At 42.7% G+C, this 20,509-nt stretch overlaps 1 protein-coding gene across 1 annotated transcript in view; it reads right to left on the reverse strand.

The window, feature by feature from the left end:
- Positions 1-241: 241 nt before the first annotated feature.
- Positions 242-20,509, reverse strand: part of PI4K2B (phosphatidylinositol 4-kinase type 2 beta) — a 34,354-nt gene continuing 14,086 nt past the window's right edge. Inside the window, exons 3-10 of the mRNA XM_053257815.1 lie at positions 13,653-13,853; positions 11,641-11,772; positions 9,736-9,889; positions 5,561-5,628; positions 5,045-5,144; positions 3,660-3,793; positions 2,763-2,822; positions 242-2,438 (exon numbers count right to left, since the gene is read on the reverse strand). Of these exons, the coding sequence (XP_053113790.1) occupies positions 2,265-2,438; positions 2,763-2,822; positions 3,660-3,793; positions 5,045-5,144; positions 5,561-5,628; positions 9,736-9,889; positions 11,641-11,772; positions 13,653-13,853 (1,023 nt within the window). The 3' untranslated portion in view covers positions 242-2,264. The remainder of the gene's footprint in view (positions 2,439-2,762; positions 2,823-3,659; positions 3,794-5,044; positions 5,145-5,560; positions 5,629-9,735; positions 9,890-11,640; positions 11,773-13,652; positions 13,854-20,509) is intronic.

The following is a 20,509-nucleotide window of genomic DNA, read 5'->3' on the forward strand; positions in this document are numbered from 1 at the left end:
TGTATAGTGGACGGAAGAGGAGTGCTAGACTATCCTAACAGAAAGATTCAGGTCCGCAAACAGTCATGAAGCTATTGGATAGCCTTGAGGCATCATCATCTCTTAGCCTAATCTACTTGATATGATATGATTTGATTGTTGCAAGGACAAGACTAGAGCAAACTTCATGCATGCTACTATGAGCTCCATGGGGTACAAATATAAACCAAGAAAGCTGTAATCAAGACTCTTGTGGCAGAGAGATGTTTCAGACCATGATCTTTATTGTTTTAAGAGAACAGTGTCTGGTAATTTTATACATTCTTTAAAAATTTAGGAGAGTTGATAAAAACTGAAGCTACAGTAAATTTATAAAGATGACAATTTGTCTTCTAAACCCGCCTTACAGTAAATTTTCCATTTTAAGGCTTAGATATATTAGTATATCATGTGAATTGTCCCCACATGCTACATTGTTTTAACAATTCCCAAAATTATATAAAATCAAAATATAACCCATTTTGGGAGTTCAGGAGTATTGCTTAGCAACCTAAGGCCACACATACATACAACTTTCATAAAAGGAATTTTTGCAACAGAATTACTTGAGGTCATCACATTCAAATGTAACACTGAATTACGGGGAGGAGAGAGAGAGAGGTAATACATTACCAACTTCTAGGTGTAAGTAAAGTTACCCTTGCAATTTCAATTAAGTTAAACCCAACAAAATAGTTCCAAGTTGCTGAAGAGTCTTGTGATGAGAAGTAGATAGGTATCCATGAGAGAACTCATTTATAAACTTCCAGCTTATGGTAAGTTTGAGTGGCTAGGGCATTCAGATCCAGAAGCTCTAATTCAGAAATGGGGGCTCTAACAGAACAAACATAAGGTATTCACTTTGGTGACAGCTGACATATTTAACTGGCATTGACAACAGTCCCCTCAAAAAACAAGAGCTATACAATATTGCAATGGAACTGGAGCAGAAATATTGATCTAAAGAAATATATATATATATTAATGTTTCCAATATATCATTCATACAAATGAACCACAAAGACTCAAGACCAAAGTATACCTACACAAATGCATACAATACCTACCAGAGTCAAGTTGTATGTGCATTCTTTAGCAATCATATTACCTTAATCCTGAACAACTTGGTCCACAAAAGAAGAAACTTTTGCAGTACCTTTTAGTGTCGATAATTAAAAGGCATTAAACATGTCTTTATCTTCCCTTCCCTATAAGGGTATGTGAAAACATCAAGAAAGTGGTCCATGCTTGGCTCAATAATTTGGAGAACAGAAGAGGAGAGAAAAGGACTATACCTATAATTGATTTACAGCCAGTTCTCACACAGCACTTGCATGTACAATCTACAGACAGGAAGGTGCATGGATACACCACTTTATATCTATCCCCAATGTGCAACGGAAGCCTTACATATGTACTCTTAAGCTCCAATCAACAATCTATCCCTTTTTCAGCAAGGATGGAACCTACATGCATATTGTATGTCTAGGTTCTTCATCACACACTAAGCTCTCTGCCTGTGGTGATGGGTGGAAGGCACAAGCTGAAGCTTACTCCTGTCCCTCACTTCAGTCAGGATGCTGAAGCAGAGGTCATATATGAACCAACTTGTAGAGCTGTACATTCAGGAAAATAGGGCATGAGAACAAAACAATTCCATTTCCTCTGGATGTTTGTAGTATTAATTTAACTCACTTTTGTCCCCTTTGTTTTCAAAACAGGGAAGTAATTATATTGGTCCTAAATCCTGGTGTTTATCTCTTGATCAACCTCTTTTGTAATCACCAAGTACATTAAGTTGTAAGAGCCCATGTAAAAAACTGATAATTGGTAAGAGGAACATTTCAAGCGACTTTCTTACAGTGGAGTAATGAAAAGGCTGTGCTTCATTTCTAACAAAGCAGACTATGATTTCTGACACTTGTATCCAACATAACAGTCCTTTCCTACAGTTTAGTCAAAAGTAGTCTTTGGCATCTGTAAACATGTATTTTCCCCCCTTTAATATTAAATACAGAAAACATCAACTCTGCCTACAAAAATACAGTATAGGACAAGCTCCTCATTTCCCTGATACATAATTTCACAATTTTAAACTGTAAACTTATCACATTCAAAATAAGTTTTGAACATTCGAGGTTTTGGCAGTCCAGCATTCTGTGTACAGCAGAATTACTATTTGTGAAGCCTTCTATTCATACTAGTGAAGCCTTCATACTATTTGTGAAGCCTTCACACAATTCTCTCTACCAGGAGGAAAAAAATGGTTTCCGACTATGAAAAGTCTGTGTAAATGCATTGCTTAGATGAACAATTCGTCCTTGAGTTCCACCATGACTTCTCTCCACAATTACACGAGGCATCTGAACAAGCTGAAGAGGACTTCTTCCATCCTTTAATGCCTGAGTAAGATTAAGTATCTACAAATATAAGAATACATGACATTAAGAATCTAATTCCTATGCAGGAGGGTCCTAACATACATTTGCTCCAATTTAGAATGGGCCAGCTTCCACACATGGATCCTCTCCATAATTATCCCCACACTGCACCCATTTGTGCACATAGACTCTAAAGAAACCCTGCATTCAGCCATCTAAAGCTGTATATGGTGACCCTTGCTACAAATCAATAAGGAGGCGACTAGCAGATTCACCAAGCCCAGTGGCTGAAAAGCAGTGATCTCTAGGAGTATGTGATACAGAAAAACATTTTTTAAAGTGCCAAACAGAAAGTATCCTTACCTGCCCTCTCATCACAGACATTTGACTTTCAAATGTAGCCTTGTCAAAACCTTTGTCAGACTTCATGCAAAAAGAGAAAATTATTTTCAGACAGTTGCTCAATGCAAGTCAGACCTGCCTACGTAGAACTACAATTTTATAAAATCATTTAAAATGACATAATAAGTTTTGCAAGGAGTCCAGCTCTCAAAGAAAATCTGCAATACCTCATAATATATATTGCTTCATGCGTACACATATTGTAACTAGGTTTATTATCTGCACAAGGAAAAGCAATGCTGTAGTAACAAGGAAATCCTAGGGTGAACTGTCCCTGAGATTGCAGCAAGACCTAACCACACTCGTATTGCTTCTCAACAATGACATAAGCATTTTGCTTTATAAAGATATAGCCAGTTCAGAAAAGTAAACATTTAGAATTTCCTCCATGTATTTTAGAAGTTACTTTAACAAGTTATGTCCAATGTTTAGCTTGCTTTCCAACAGAAGAGATCACCATGTCTGTATGTCTGAAGCCCATTCAGACATTATGTTGGACATGTGTACAGGTGTCTGTTCACACATTCATGTTTGTGTGAACGAACTGTACAAACATTTTTAAAAAGCGAACCTGGGTACAGATCCCTCAAATGCATGGTAGATAGAAAACATACTGCTGTACATGCATTCAATATAAACGTGTGCTTATACTGTGCACAGGTTGTATGCTCACAGAACATAACATGTGAACAGGCTTGTGTGTGACCCCCTCCAAAAATCTTTATGTCTGCAGTATGATAAAACCATATGCACAGCTCATGGGAGGGGGTGCCAAGGTTTGTGTGCATTTTTTTACCAATCTGCTATGTAGACTCAAGTTGACTCATTAATGGGACTAGTAAGATTAAAACATTTTACCTTGAACAGTTCATGAAGGTCTTCACAAAGATCCTGTACAAAATTCATGTCAGAAATACGAGGAAGAATCAAATCTACTGTCTCTTGAGAGAAAGGGACCTTTGCTTGTGGAAGCCAAGCCCAATGGAATGGATCTAACGGGGAATGTGAAGAAAGAGGATGTAAAAGGGGACAAGTTATCCAAATTAACATACGGGAACTTCCAGATGCATTGCTCACTTTTAGGAAATGTAATCACGCATATAAAGTTTTGCAAAAAAAAAAAAAAAAAATCCAGTTGCCACCAGGGATGTGCAAATTGATTTGGGTGAAAATCGATTTATACCCAAATCTAGCTGATTCAAATCTAGCTGATTTGAAGACAAAACAAATCACCCCTGTGGTCCATTGGCTAGATTCATGTCCAAATCGAATCACGCCTAATTCGAACTGAATTGATTCGAGATTCAGATGCCTCCCATTAATTCCCCCAGATTCCCAGCTTTCATCTAAAAAAAGCTAAGCTCTAGTCCTTGTAGAAGTGGAGTTATAGAGCAGGATGTGTGGTCACTATTTTTCAACTGTTTGGATTATTTGGTGTAGAATAACTTTTCTTCATAATGAATTCCTATGAGGATTCACTACACACCTTCATTTCTTCTGTTCATTTTGACTGTCATTTGACAGTGCCAACTGTCAACTGCCATGTGCCAACTCACCCCATCCCGCAACACAGTGTGGTACTATTCAGTTTATTTTCTAGGAATTTGCCCAATCGATTTGAATTAAGTACAAATAGAACCTGGGTGTGATGGGGGTGGTGGTGTAGATTTTGACACAAAACAAGTCGGGGTGATTTGATTTGGTTACAAATTGAATCAAAAAAATCTGATTGTGCACATCCCTAGTTGCCATCAACATGCTAATTCCAAGAGTGAAATAAAGTGAACACACACCAAACCATGATTTCAAATTAAGTGCACAAGCAGAGCTGAGTGTTAGGCTCATTTCTTGGGAGAGGAGAGCCAGTCTTGTGGCAGCAAGCATGACTTGCCCCCTTAGCTAAGCAGGGTCCACTCTGGTTACATATGAGTAGGAGATCTGATCTGTGAGCACTGTAAGATATTCCCCTTAGGGGGAAGAGCAGAAGATTCCAAGTTCCTTCCCTGGCATCTCCAAGATAGGAATGAGAGCGATTCCTGCCTGCAACCTTGGAGAAGCTGCTGCCAGTCTGTGCAGACAATACTGCGCTAGATGGACTTATGGTCTGACTCAGGATATGGCAGGTTCCTATGTGCTCTTTTCTCCCTTCACACAGTGCAACTTCTAAACTGACTTCTTGTTTGTTATCGTAGTTTGCTCAAATCATAATCCAAACCTATGATTAATGAAAAAATAACACTCACATGCTCTCCATTCATCAGGATGCTTGAAGGGAAAAGCTAGACCATTATCAATTGCTGCAATTTTAATAACAGGTTCTTTCTCATTAATCCATTGGATGTCCTGTAGGCAAAGCATTTTTAAAAAGAAATTAAGAATTTATGTGCACAAAACCTGTATTCAGATTTTCTATTTCTATGTATCAGTTTATTTGAAACCATACATCAATGCAGCAGCAAAAACCAAACCTTAAACAAAACCCTTAGGTGGGTATGTCATGGCAGTATGTATGCTAGTACATGGATTGTCATTCACATGCTATAACAACTAAACTATTAGTTTCATTATAACTTTAGTTCTCTTTTTACTGCAAATCTTAAACCCACACACTTTTAATTAATTATAATTAAGTTAAATTATATAACTTTATATAAGGAAATATGAGAAAGGGTTGTTCTTTTCAATATCCAGTATCACATTCCTAGATACTACCACCATTTAAATTCACACTATGTAAACACAAGCACCATGTGTCTTACCTTATCTGAAAGGTCAGTCCCATCACTCTGCTTTTCATATTTAACTAACCAATTGTCATTGCCTCTATCTTTAAAGAAATGGAGAAGGGAGAAGTACAATTAGTGAAATGTAGTAGGGGTGTGCACGGAACCGTCTGGCCCAGTTCGGTTCGAGGCCAGACTGGCCTTGAATGGAACCGAGCCAGTACGGTCCAGCCCCCCATCGAACCCCCCTCCTCCAGTCTGGTCCGGTTGCGGACCAGTCTGCGATTTTTTTTAAAAAAAATTAAAATCAAGGAGAAGTACCTGTAGCCCCTTCGGGAGCCTTGCTGAGGCCACGGGGTGTGTGTGTGTCCGCGCGGGTTCCAAAATGGCAGCCGGTCACACTTACGGAGGCTCGAAAGGGCCGAAAATGCTTCAGTTACCTGGCCGCGGTGGTGATGAGGAAGGCTGGCGGGGGAACAGGGAACCCGCTCCCCCCCCCCCACACGGCCTCAGCAAGCCTCCTGAAGGGGCTACAGGTACGTCTCCTTGATTTTAAATTTAAATTAAAAAAAAATTCACGGACCTGCAGGACCGGACCTAGCAGTCCGGATCTGGTCCGACGGAACTGGGGGTGGTGGTGGTTTGGTTCGATCATGAACCCCCGAACTGCCAGACCGGTCTGCACATCCCTAAAATGTAGGTATCTACTATAATTTGCAGAAATTTGAAATGAAGAATTGCAAGATATGCATTCTCTTCTTGAAGAACTGAAAAAGTTCTACAAAGTAAAATCACATAAAAATTGCAATCCCAGGCTTTTTATGAAAGCAGCACCGATCAGAACATGAATATCTCAAAATACTTGTCAATATTTGAGTTAATTTGTGTTTTTAGGTGTCCCTCCTTAACCAACTGTTTTTCTCTGTGCCAAATCAAAAGTGGGCAGCAATATTTGGTCTCTTCTTTCAGAGGAGGAAACAATAGCTTGCTGCCCATGTTGCCTTCCTAAAAAAGGAAGATGTAGATCAGATAAACGGATTGCTTACCTGTAACTGATGATCTGGGAGTAATCCATTGACATCTATAAATATGGGTTCTGTGCCTGTGTAGGACTTTGCAGGTAGAATGCTATAGCTCCTCGTGGCGCCTGCAGTCTGCCCTCATGCACTCGGCAGGTCTGTTATTTAAGGTGGTTTCACCACCACAGATGCTGTCCTGTCCCCAAAGGGCACCACGAGGCCCTATTGCGCAGGCGCAGAACCCATACTTATGGATGGCCAACAGATCACAATCCAGATCTTTCATATTCATTATGAATTTGAGAAGGAAGGCGTTTGCTTCCACTAGTTATCAAAACAGTTGTCAGAGACTGGCTTTTCATTGTTTCACCCAAAGCAAAGATGTGGAGTGGAAAGTTTCCCCATACTTTTTTTCTCTGTAGGAAAAATTTCCATTTCTCTAAATTTATTGGCCGACATCCAGACTGGAACTGCATATATGCAGCAGTGCAAGTTCCAAATTACCATTGTTCTATCACTTGAACAATGAGGGGCAATTTTTGCACATTTCCCCTTCCCTCTGAAGCTAACTGTGCATCACCAAAATATGTCCCTGTCGGCCATGAAACCCTCAGGGACATATTTTGGTGAAGCACAGTGAGCTTCAGAAGGCACCTTTCTTATGAGGCAAGGCTACAACACCTGGGGCTTTTTAGTTTAGTAAAAAGACGACTGCGGGGAGACATGATAGAGGTCTATAAAATCATGCATGGTGTGGAGAAAGTGGAGAAAGAGAAATTATTTTCCCTCTCACACAACACTAGAACCAGGGGTCACTCCATGAAATTGATTGCCAGGAGGTCTAGGACCAACAAATGGAAGTACTTTTTCACACAACGCATGATCTACTTGTGGAACTCTCTGCCACAGGATGTGGTGACAGCCAACAACCTGGATGGCTTTAAGAGGGGTTTAGATAACTTCATGGAGGAGAATCAATGGCTACCAGTCGGAGGGCTGTGGGCCACATCCAGCCTCAAAGGCAGGATGCCTCTGAGTACCAGTTGCAGGGGAGTAATGGCAGGAGAGAGGGAATGCCCTCAACTCCTGCCTGTGGCTTCCAGCAGCTTCTGGTGGGCCACTGTGCGAAACAGGATGCTGGACTAGATGGGCCTTGGGCCTGATCCAGCAGGGCTGTTCTTATGTTAAAGGGAAGGTTGGAGAAAATCACCCCTTTCCCAGTGCAGTGGTAGTCTGGAACTCACATTGCTGCATGAAAGCAATACTAGTCTGGACGTAAAAATAAAAACAATGAATGGATGGCAATGCAATATTAGGCAAGCTTGGCAATTTCAAAGTTAATGTATTTCAGATGATTTTCCCCAGGAAGTGTATTGGTTTGAGTATTCCAATATAAATTAGGCCTGTGCGTAAAACTCTCTGACAGAAATGCACAATCTCCCCGGAGCCATGAGGAGGCAAGCATCCCAGCATAGTCAACATCTGACAGTACTTGCTATTTTCCATGCCAGTAGTGGGGGCTCTTTTCACCAGAATCAGCAGCTGCAAAAGGGACACCAAGAAGTTGCAGGGATGCTGGAGGGTGCAAATGGAATACTAGGTAAGTGCACAGGGAACCTGGGAACTCTAGTTCCTCCCAGCACTGTCTCCATAGGAGGAACTAGTTCCCAAGAGTCCTCATGCACCTTCTTGTAGTCCCATTTGCACACTCCCGATGATCCTTTGCGCCTTCCCGGCATTCCATTTGCAGCTTCCAATTCTGGTAATCCCCCCACTGCTGGAAATATCAAGTATTGCCTGGTGCTGACCACACCACCAACACCCACCTCTGCATAGTGCCAAGAAAATTGTGCATTATCCGACACACAGACCTAATAAAATAATTTCTACCTAAAGCTTTGAATTTTTTAGTATAAAATTAAGCCACGTTAAAGTGCTTTTAGTGATCCCACTCCAAATCAAGTATTTCAGTTCAGTTATTTGAAAAACTTTTGAGTCACAGAGTGGGAAATTAATATGGTGGATTTTTTGAAAAACCAAATAGGGAAAACATGCCACATCAGATCACCATCTATTTCGGGCATCAGGAAAATTTGCACAGTAAAGTTTTCTGAGGGAAAAAAATGCTAATTTTATGCAAATAAAGAAAATTTCATGGGAAACATTTCCAGAAAATTTTCTAATTCAAAACTTTCCAGAAAACCCACATGTTCTAAGAGAAAAGAAAGAAGCTCCCCACACAAATCCATCTTCCTCAGCACTGCAGCTATTTTTTTAAAAGCAGTTGTTTCTCCTGTTCTACAGCAGTATCTGTTTTCCTCTGACTTGGCAAAGGAACTTTGAGCTGAAAGCTTAGGTTCAGTTTCTCCACAGGAATAATGTTGCACATAGTATGTGTATATAGGATTAAATGCCAAGATACACATCACAACACACTGCTGAAGCAGCAAGTAAAGCCACTGCTACCCTGTTTTGCGGACCAGTTGTTGCCCACAAGCTTAGCCATTGACAGGTCTCCGCTCAGGAAGCACTTCCAGATAACCACTATGTCCATATTACAGTCTATAAACATATTATTGCTTTATATTCATGGCTTCCATATTCACACCTATAAGTGAGAATGGAACTCCTGTTAACAAGGGCCACCTGTACTTTTGAAATTATTATTATTTTATTTTATTAAAAATAATAATTATAGACTAAGTTAATTATGATATAAGTTAAACGTAAGTCCCATTGACATTAACGGGACTTTAGTATTATGTTATAACAGTCCAAGATGAGCTACTCTGGATGCTGCCCTATAAAATAGATTGTGTGCACGTGTGCATGCACGTACACGCACACCCCTTTACAAAAGAACCAAGACACGTTCATGCATTTTAACCCATTACTGTCAAACACTGATTAGCATCAACTCTCTAATTTAAGATTATTAATATGATAGGAACTGCTGCTAGATGCAGATTCCTTAATCCAGACTCTTATTACTCCCAAGAATGGACTTTACAGTCAAGAGTAAATTAAAACACTTACATGTTGCTTTGGCCCACAAGTACTTCAAATGAAAACAAGTACTTGGTGAATTTTTCAAACCCATCTAATTTTTTCACCTCCAAGTTTGCAAGAATACTAGAAGAATATTGCTGCCATAGTATCATCTAAACACAAATAATAGAAACTGTTAAGTACCAGTGTTCCTGATGACATAATCAAGCACAACCAATCTTTCAAACTGAGACTGAAACTGTTTCCTGGTATTCTCAGGCAAAGGATCAGTTTCAAATTTCCTGAGCCAGTAGTCGGCTTCCTTGTAGCCTTCCACAAACAGCTGAAAGGAGCCAACCTGAAATTTAAAAGAAACCCTGCAGTTAGGGGGAAAACAAAACTGAGTTTAAAAATATTTGCAGCTAGTATTCTGCAATGAGTAATCAAATTAAACAAAACCCCTAAATTTCAAATACATCACAAGATGTTTTTGTAAGAACTGATCTGCCTACTTCCCTTTCACTATAAGCTTAGTTCGCCCACTTCTGCCTCAAAAGATGCCTTTATGAGCCTGCCATCTTGAATCAGGATGGATGACAGCATCAAACTACACCACTGAGATGTCCTACAGCTGTATCAGATTTGGTTCAAATCAATCCAGGCATTACAAGTTGATGGAGACACAGATGGACACACACAGCTGGGTGATCTCATAAGTTTATTTTCCTTAAGGAAAGTAGGCTAAAAATGTATGTTTGGTATGGATTCAGTCCAAAGGATATGGAAATCTGAAAACAACTGAAATTAAATATTGAAATTTGTGAACTATTAATCATCATATTGACTTGGGGAAATTACTTCCAATCAATGATCAGAAGTGGATGAACATATACTTTTTAAAATTGTTAAATTTGTATACCGCTTTTCATTAAAAACAATCCCAAGGCGGTTTATGGAAATGGAAGACAGTTACTTCCTCTTCAGCCTAAATTAAGAACTTTCTCAGAGATTTCCACAGATGGTACCAGAATCCAATAAAAATAGCATACACCCCAAAAGACTGCTCTCCGCTTTGCTGGGGTAGTTGCGGGATGAAGGGAACTTATTTTCATCTTTGGTGGATCTGTCCAAAGGTCTCATCCTTTTGGCCAGAGGTATTAACAGAGATGAGCAGGATTGTGAATCAGAAAATAGGATTATGCCCCCAGTAAATGGTATTTTCTGTGGTCAATATAGATGTGACATCCAAAAAATTGTGTATATGGTAAGTACTGCCAGGTTAGCTATAGCCAAACATTGGAAAAATATAAGCATGTCAATGGACATCTGATACAAGAACCTATGGCATATCGTGATCTCAGAAAAGCTAAACCATATTATTTGGTTCCATTCAAACTGGACTACAAAATAATACTTTTTATGCTATTTGGACAGATTTTATTCTTTACACTAATCAGGGAAATTATGGTGGTTTTCCTACCCCAGATAATATTAGAGTTTGGATAGATTGATGAATCAGGGTTTGTTGTATTAGGTTTTGTGGTTTGCGTTTGGATTGTTCAGCGTTGTAAATTTGTTTAGCATTGTAAATTTATTGGGAAAAGAGACTAGAGAAGATAGACGGCAGGTAGAAAAAAAGAAGGATGCACAATGAGATACACAAAAACCTCAATGTATCTTTACTGAACAAAACTGACAGTAGCTGGGGTCAAAAAACTGTTTCAGGTGCAAGCTGTGGGTTTAGAATCATGTAAGGAAATGTTAATTTTCTTCTTCTTTGAAGAGCAGACCCCACCCCTTTTGTTATCACAATCTTCTTCTGAAAGTTCCCCTTTTTAAAGTCATTTGACGTGTGATATGAGGGGCTGTTGTCTGAAAAGCCCAAAGTCTCTCTGGGCATGTGGAACTAGTTGTGTGGTTCTTTGAAACCAGGCCAATAGGAACTGAGTGGATTGCCATTCTGTCCAATTTTGTTTTTAATTGTAATACAAAAACTGTTCCAGTTCCAGAACTCCTAATAAAATGCCTGTTTTGTGTACCTGAAAAACAGAACAATTCCTAGAGACATTGTCAAAATAAAACATTTTAAAATCTTTTCAAAAATCTTACCTTAGGAGGTAGTCCTATTCGATGAAATTTTTTGCCAACTTTTGGCACTTTTTCTAAAGCATATTTTTTACCCCTTGATTTTGCACGATCTATTGCACTGTAATTAAAGGTCTCACTGACAATCCAGACAACCTTTAAAAAATACCAAATAAAACAGGATTCAGAGTATAGCTTAGAGACTGCACAAATATTTATAGCTACATCGTTCTAATGAAGTTGTGCATGTTTCTTAACAGTTACAAAATATGGTCATAGGTCTAAGATAGACTACATAATCATCCTCTGCAGAGCACAGAAGTTGCCAGTGGCCTAGTTTAGTGAGGGTATTTATTCACTTGAAATGAAATCTGAACAAAACCAAATGAAATCCCCTTGCTGGATCACGCCCAAGGCCTATCAAGTCCAGCTTCCTGTTTTGCACAGTGGTCCACCAAATGCCCCTGGGGAGCCTACAGGCAAGAGGAATGTGCATACTCTCTCTCCTGCTGTTGCTCCCCTGCAACTGATATTGAGAGGCACCGTGCCTCTGAGGCTGGAGGTGGCCCACAGCCACCAAACCAGTAGCCACTGATAGACCTGTCATTCATGAATTTGTCTAAGCCCCTTTTAAAGCCATCCAAGCTGGTGGCCATCACCACATCCCATGGCAAAGAATTCCATAGATTAATTATAAGAACTCATCCAGAACACGGTACAAAATTTAAATGGATATAAATATTTAAAAACTGTTTCCCAGTTTGACTCACCAACAATCAACATTAAAAATTGTATCCAAAAAAACCCTGAAAGTCATTAAAAACATCATTCTTTTTAAAGGTTGCTTTAATGGGAGTCATTGCTTGGTAAAACTACATGGGCCTAGTTTGCATGTCCATTACAGTTTGCATTACAATCCAATCCAAGTACAATGCAAGACAAGACATGTTTGAAAGCTGCAGCCCAATCGATGTAGGGAGTCAGAGGTTCCCTGTACCAGATAAGGTAACACTCCTGTTGAAGGATCAAGTGGCAGCCAGGAGGTACTACTAGACCTAGAATTGCACCTAGAACCCTCAAGTAGCAGCTGCTATGGCCATTCCTAGAAAATGGGTGACTAGCCATCATGGCATATTTTGGCAATGCTGAGACTGAATAAGGAGTAGTCTCTGAAGATCGTCTGGCAACTTAATTTAGTTCAAAATGAAGCTGTTCATTTAGTAGAAGAGTGAGCTGAAAGGAGAATATTACATTACATTGCCTCCAGGCACTGAACTGAAGGGTGGGGTAGGTGGGAGGGAGACAGACTCCAGGCACAACTCAGTTTTTAAACTCAGTAGTCCTAAATGTCTCTGGCTCAGTTACCCAAGGAAACTCCTTCTCCTTAGAAGATACCAATCTCCAAATCCCCATTGTGTCAAAGCTTAGATTGGTGGGGGTCAAGGAACATGGCTCCCTCAGCAATGGCACCCTGTTTTGGGAATTCCCTAAGGAAATCTATCAAGGTCAATTCTACACTTACATTATGGAACGTAACCAAAATATATTTCCTCATAACTTTGGAGGATGATGAAGAGTGTTGTTGTTTTTAAGCTGAGTAGATGTTTTTCTACTGTTGTGGTGTTGTAATTTTAAATGGATTTTAATTACCGATATAATTGCATAGCTCTTTTATTGAAGTTTATGATTGCTTTGTTTATTACTGTGACTTTTTATGCCAACCTGAGGGCACATTGGGATGTATAGCAGGTTACCACAACAACAATGCATCTGAATATATGGGACTGAAAATTTTTCCACAGCACAAGCTAACCATGAGAGAGAGTCAGAGGGGTCCAAGAGAAACAGTTAATTTACTGAAACACTGTTGCTGAAGTCTTATGATTATGATTATTATTTATTTAATACATTTATATACCACCCCAAACCAAAGTCTCGGGGCATAATATCCAGGCGTTTGTGTCTTGTTTTTGGCATTTCAGAAGATAGTTTAATGCAGGCTGTAAACTCTCATTCCTGCAGGAAAGCACTCTTACCTTTGTTTTAGGTACCACCCCTAATTCCAGTGTACTGTCCACAAGATAGGCACCAGCTTCAGAGAGGTATCCCTGATTAGGAACAAGGCAGCCTCTGCCAAAACAGCAAGGGCAACAGATTTTGTGAAAATATTTGGTCCATTTTGGATTTAAGTGACCATAAGGCTCTTCAGACTTGGGTTTAAACACTCCAATAGTTTTCTAAGGAGAGAAGGGGAGAAAGTTATTAAACTATTAGGATTTACTAGAATACATTCATTCTGAAAGCACATACTGATCTACTCTTTGTCATCTATGGAATAATTATACTTTGGAAAGGTGCTCAGGAACAGAACACCCTCAAAGAAATAAGACACTCACAACTCCAGCCAAGGCTGCACAAAGCACAGAATGTCTGCTAGCAGAGTGAAACTCCATTCATCTTATGTGATGCAACTGCTTTACTGTGCACTGTGTGACGTGACTAACTGAAACATTGGGTTAGGCAAAGCAGCAACTAGGCCATTTTGCCGAGTTATGTTGAGTCTCCTAGCAGCTTCCACAAGATTTACTTCACAAACTCTCCCCACCTCCCATCTTTGCAGCTCACAAGCATAGCAAAGAATAAAATACACCTGTTGACATCCTAACATTGTACATGCTGAAATGCAACACTGTGCATAGACAATAGGGAGTGGTGATTCTACTAATCCTCCCTCTACAGCGCTTTGCGCCTCCCAGAAAAATGTCCCTGAGGCCTGTAGAGGGGTGAAGCTGCTCCTCCCCAACTGTACTCATGAAAGGTTACTTGACCTCACTTTAGTCTGGATGTCAGCAGTGGTGCATGTAGGTAATTTTGGAGCCTGGACCTAAAGTCCTTTTGGACCCCACCAGCCACCACCAGAAAAGCTGCAATGCAATTATTTTTTTTAATACCAGAACCAATGCACTATTTTTTTACACCACTTAAATTAGCTAAATGCATTACTTTTTACACCAGAGTATGCTCAGGAAAAGGTGTATCTTTATTTTTAGAAGGAATTTTGAACAAGAAACTTCCGACTGACTACCTGTGCTGCACATACCAAATTTTGCAAGGAAGCAGTCCTTCCAGACATCCACTCTCCCCTCTTCCTCCCTCACCTCCATTCCAGGAGGTGGCGCAAGCCAGCTTACCATGCAGAAAATCTTCTTCCAAGTCCCTGCTTTTCTGCTGCTGCCGCATTTCTTCTCCCTACACACCACCACTATCCTGCCCCATCCTCCTCAGGCAGCTGCTGAGCCTGCTGGCTTGAATAACCCGCAGCTCCTAATGCCTCGACTCACGCTTGTCCTCTCTCCCTCCCCTCCCTCCTCACTGGTGTCGATACTGATGGTGACAGAAAACAGTGGCATGCTTATTGGGAAAACTTGGTTGGTGAATGATGAGAGATGCGAGGGAGCGTAGGACAAAAAAGAAGAAGTGAACCAGTGCAGAGGGCATGGTGAAGGAGAGAGGGCACTGGGAGAAACCCAGGAAGAGAAGAGGAGGAAGCCGGTAAGAGAACGGGTGGAGGAAACTGGATCAAAGCAAACACTGGGGACAACTTTGGAAAAAGAGGAAGAAGGAGTCAGTAAAGGAACCAGTGAAAGGAGCAAGACAGAGAAGAGTTGGAGAGGAGAAAGGAGGAAACAGCTCATTTTACTGCTGAGAGAGAGCTGGCTCCTTCAGGAAGAAGAAACAAGGGTGTCATGTGTGCAAGTATGCACAGTTGAATGGCTGGGTGGGCTGAAGCGGCTGGGCTGTCTCTGCTTGCTCGGTAGCCTTCTTGCCCCGCCCCACTGCCACCACGCACACCAAGTCTGGCTGCATTGGACAGGACAGGCAGTACTGCAGCCAGTCCTTACTGCCTGTCCTGCCGTCACTTGCACGAATTGGGGCAGCATTTGAGAGGGGGCTGTCTCCCCGGCCAGCATTTGGAGGGGGCCGCGCCCCCCCTGGGCCTGCAGAGGACTGGACCGGAGCCCCAAAGTCTGATCTGAAGAGCATTACTGGATGTCAACCACAATATAAAATGGTAGCAAAGCAAAGCACACCAAAAAGCATAAACCATTTACTTTAGTACAATGTAAAATGGTTTTATGCAAATACAAACTAATGACAACACAGAAATGGATCACAAATCTACAAGTCAATTCCTATGGACAAGTACATACATTTTAAACATGATCCAAAAAGACAGGTTGCTTACCTGTAACTGATGATCTGGTAGAGATCCGTCGATATCCATAAGAATAGGTTCTGCACCTGCGCAGGAGCCGAGTGGTAGCCATGCCTGAGCTTGTCGAAGAGCCCAAGCCATGCCCCCAAGCTGCAGCGTGCTATTTAAGGGGTGGCTGAGGCACGAAGTCCCTCAGTTCTTGGACAACTGCCGCGGAGGACAATCATCTATCAGATAAGTTCATCCATGACGTAAATGAGAGACCAAGTGAACAGAAGGAGACTACACACCTGAACGCACACAGACACAGCACTACTGCAGAGGGGAGGACGGGAGGGTCTTATGGATATCGACAGATCTCTACCAGATCATCAGTTACAGGTAAGCAACCTGTCTATCTGGTTCGAGATCCGTCGATGCCCATAAGAATGGGTGTTTAGCAAGCTCCACTAGGGGGAGAAAGCAGTAGTGGCTAATGTAACACCTGTTTTAAAACACTTCTCCCGAAGGTAGCCTCCGCAGCAGAACATACGTATATGGCGTAGTGCTTTACAAAGGGGGATTCCGAGGACCAGGTAGCAGCTCTACAGATGTCTTCAAAGGAGACCCCAGAAAGGTGTGCAGCAGAAGAAGCATGAGCCCTGATGGAATGGGCTTTAATAGCCTGTGGAGGTGGTTTATCTTGTAGATGGTAAGCCAGCAGAATGAGTTCCACCAACCATCTTGACATCCTTTGTCTCGAGATTGGGGACCCTCTCATTGGTCCTTTGTAGGATACGAAAAGTCAGGTAGATAGCCTTAACAGCTTTGTGCGGTCCATGTAGTTCAGGAGGGCACGGCGCACATCCATGGCATGCAACGATTGCTCAAATGCCGAAGTAGGATTCCTGAAGAAGGTAGGTAAGATGATTTCCTGATTTAAGTGGAACTTGGATACAACTTTAGGTAAGAACGAGGGGTCCAGACGCATGCGGACTTTATCTAGGTAAGAGATTGTATAAGGGGAGTCAACCCTGAGGGCCGTGAGTTCACTCACACGCCTGGCAGTAGTCATGGCAATTAAGAAGGCTGTCTTCCAAGACACAAGTTTCAGTGAGGAGGTGGCCATGGGCTCAAAAGGAGCCTGGGTCAACGAAGACAGGACCAATGACAGGCTCCATGGTTCTACTGGAGACTGGATCAGAGCGTAAACTTGTGAAAGGCATTTTAGGAAGGCTTTGCTCAAGGGGTGCAAAAATAATGTACTCCCATCGCATCCGGGGTGGAAAGACAACAAGGCGGTCAGATGGACCTTCAAGGACACATTAGCCAGACCCTTTGTTTTAAGAGTGGTGAGGTACTGTAGAACTTCACGGACTGAAGCAGGTTTAGGAAGGAATCCTTTGGTGCGGGCGTAGACTTTAAATCGACACCATTTGTTCTGATAATTTAGGCGTGTGGATTCCTTTCGTCGATTGAGCAGAATATGATTCAACAGAGTATCCGCCACACGGTCAGGTGGAGGGTTTGGTCGTCTGGGTGCAGAATGCGGCCCCCGTCTTGAGTAAGTAGATCTCGCCAGCGAGGAAGGTGTTCATAGCAGTTCCCTGCCAGACTGCGTAGCTGTGGAAACCAGGACTGTCTTGGCTACCAAGGAGTCACTAGGATGCAGTTGGTTGGATTGGCAAGTAGGCAAGCTACCTGGGTATTAACGGGAGAGGAGGAAATATGCAAGGAGTCTCCAGGGACCAATCCAGTTGAAAAGCGTCTCCGAGGGATTGGGGGTCGTGACCCGCCCTTGAGCAGATGCGGCTGCATTTCACATTTTCAGAGCAAGCAAAGAGGTCCACGGTGGGTCTCATCCAAAGGTCGAAGGAGGGAGTCACAGCTTCCGTCCAGAGTACCCACTCGTGCTGGCGGTCTTGCAAGAAGACCCAGCTGAGGTCGTTCGCCAAGGTGTTGTCCAGGCCCTTGATGTGCACGGCTATTGGATAAATCCAGTGCTGAATACACCAGTGCCACAACTGTACACTGAGGGCGCAGAGGCTGCGGGACACTGTCCCCGCTTGGCAATTTATATAAGCTTGTGCTGTCATGTTGTCGAGGTGAATCTAGACGACTTTGCCATGAAGGATCGGTAGGAAGGCCTGTAGGGCCTGGAAGACAGACAGAAGTTGATGTGCAACTGGGCCCGCTGTGGGGACCACCTCCCTTGGATCTTGTGGTTGTTGCAATGGGCTTCCCAGCCTTTCAGGGAAGCATCTGTAGCCATCCATATCATAGGCGAAGGAGCCTGGAAGGGGACTCCGCTGAGCAGGTTCCTGTGAGTTGTCCACCAGGCAAGTGATTGAAGGACTTGTGGCGGAAGTAATAAGCGTTTGGTCTGGTTGTCCCTAGCAGGATGAAATACAGACAGGAACCTGAGCTGAAGTTTCCGCATTTTTAGTCATGCATAATGGATTACTGTGTTGCAGGATGCCATCAGGCCTAGCAAACGCTGTATTGAGCGGGCTGATTGCAGAGGTTGGTGATGGAATTGGGAGACCAAGCGAATGCAAGCGAATCTGTCCTCTGGTAGGAACGCCTTCTGCTGTACCGTATCCAAGATCGCTCCTATATAGGAAGTCACCGGTTGAGGATCCAGATGTGATTTCTTCCAATTTATCTCAATGCCCAAGTTGTGGAGTAGGCTCACTACATATTGGATTTGCAAATGTAACTCGCTTCTGTCCTTTGCAGTCAGGAGCCAGTCGTCAAGGTAAGGATAGACTGATAACCTCCTGGTTCGCAGATGAGCAATAACTACCGCCATGCATTTTGTAAAAACTCGTGGTGCAGTGGACAGTCCGAAGGGCAACACATTGTATTGAAACACTTGGGTACTGACGGTGAACCGCAGGTACTTGCGATGACAGGGCCTCATACTGATATGAAAATAGGCGTCCTTTAGGTCCAGCGTTGCAAGCCACTTTTCTCCTTGGAGCAGTGGAAGGATCTGTTGCAATGCCATCATACGGGATTTCCTGACGCAGATGAACTTGTTCAGGCGGCTGAGGTCCATAATCGGCCAAATGCCTCCATCTCTCTTGGGGATCTGGAAATAACGTGAATAGAACCCCTCCTGCCTGTCCGCCCATGACACCATGACAGTGATAGCCCCTTTCTCCAGTAGCTCCCTCACCTCTAGCTGTAGCATGTCTGAAGGAGGCGTGAGTTTCATCCCTAGGAATAACGGAAGGGTCTTGAATTCGATGGCATAACCAGCGGTTATAATCTTCAGGACCCACTGGTCCAATGTTATGTGGTGCCATGCAGAAGCATGCCTTGCCAGCCTGATGATCGGCTGGGATGGAAGGCCGGGACCACCCATCAAGGCAGATGTTAGAGCCCCCGCTGGCGGGAGAAGGGGTGTGTGAGGTGCTGGGGAGTCAAAAGGTGTCAATGGGCGGTGGGCGGTCTCAAAGACGCTTCTGAGTGTCCTGCGACTGAGTGTCCTGCGACTTCGTGCACTGGGATTGAGGAGCCTTCTTTTTCTGATAGTAAGGGCGGTGCTGGTAAGTAGAATAGGGTTTCCTGAAATCACGTCTATCCTGATTTTTATATGAGGAGCGGAACTTGCCATAATTGCTACGGTAAGTCGCTAAGGATGTAGAGGTGGACAGATGTGAAGTGAAGGTCTTAGCTGTAAATTTTGATTTCTTAAGTTGCTCCATGGTCAAATTGGTTGTCTCACTAAAGAGACCGGAGCCATCAAAGGGCAGCCCTTCTATTTTCTCTCTCACGTCCAACTGAAGGCCTGTTGATCTTAACCAGGCATGTCTTCTCAATGTAACGGCTGCTGTCATTGCCCGTGACTCACTTTCTGCCAAATGCTTGGCAATGCTGAGTTGTCTGCAGGTCAGGTTGCCTGAGTTCTCTAGGGTTTGGCGAAACTTGGGTCTTAAAGTCATCAAAGGAGAGCGAGTCTAGGTTGCCTTCCAACAGTTCCCAAAGGCCATGCGTGTATTTAGCTGTGCAGGCTGCGTAATTTGCCACTTTGATAGACAGGCAAGAGGTTGAATAAATCTTCCTTCCTAGGAGGTCTAGTTTCCTACCCTCCTTGTCCAGTGGAACTGTATATCTTCTGCCAGTTTTGGATGCTGTGGCGCAATCAATCACCAGGGAGTTAGGTGCTGGGTGTTTTTAAAAGGTAACCATTGTCCTTTTCCTGAACTCTGTAAAGGTTTTCCAACTTTTTTGAGGTTGGAGTGGAGGTGTGTAATACCTCTCAAGCGCACTTGGCTGCCCTAGTGATGACAGGTAACATAGGCAGGGCCACAAGAGCTGTGGACTGTGATTTCAGCATAAAATTATACACTGGATTGTCAACGGTGGCTAACTGCGACCGGATGTCTAACTCCAGAGCATCCGCCATAGCGCGAATTTGCTTGTGATAGGCTTTGAGTTCGTCATTAGGAGAGACGTAAGTCACTGGAGCCACATCCGTAGGTGGTTCTACAACTGAATTATCATCTTCTGGGTCAGATTCAAAATCAGAGGACCTGTAATGCTCTGAAGGTGAAGCAGGTGGTGGACGGTCATCCTCGGCCGGGCGAGGGGCAGTCTGAGTGGCTGACATGACCAAAGGGACCAGCATTGATGTCTGAGTAGACTCTGAGCACCAGGGCACTGTCAAGGTCTGGGAAGCCTGCTGGGCAA

The sequence above is a fragment of the Hemicordylus capensis genome, chromosome 5, assembly GCF_027244095.1.
Source record: "Hemicordylus capensis ecotype Gifberg chromosome 5, rHemCap1.1.pri, whole genome shotgun sequence".
NCBI classification, from domain to species: Eukaryota; Metazoa; Chordata; class Lepidosauria; order Squamata; family Cordylidae; genus Hemicordylus; species Hemicordylus capensis.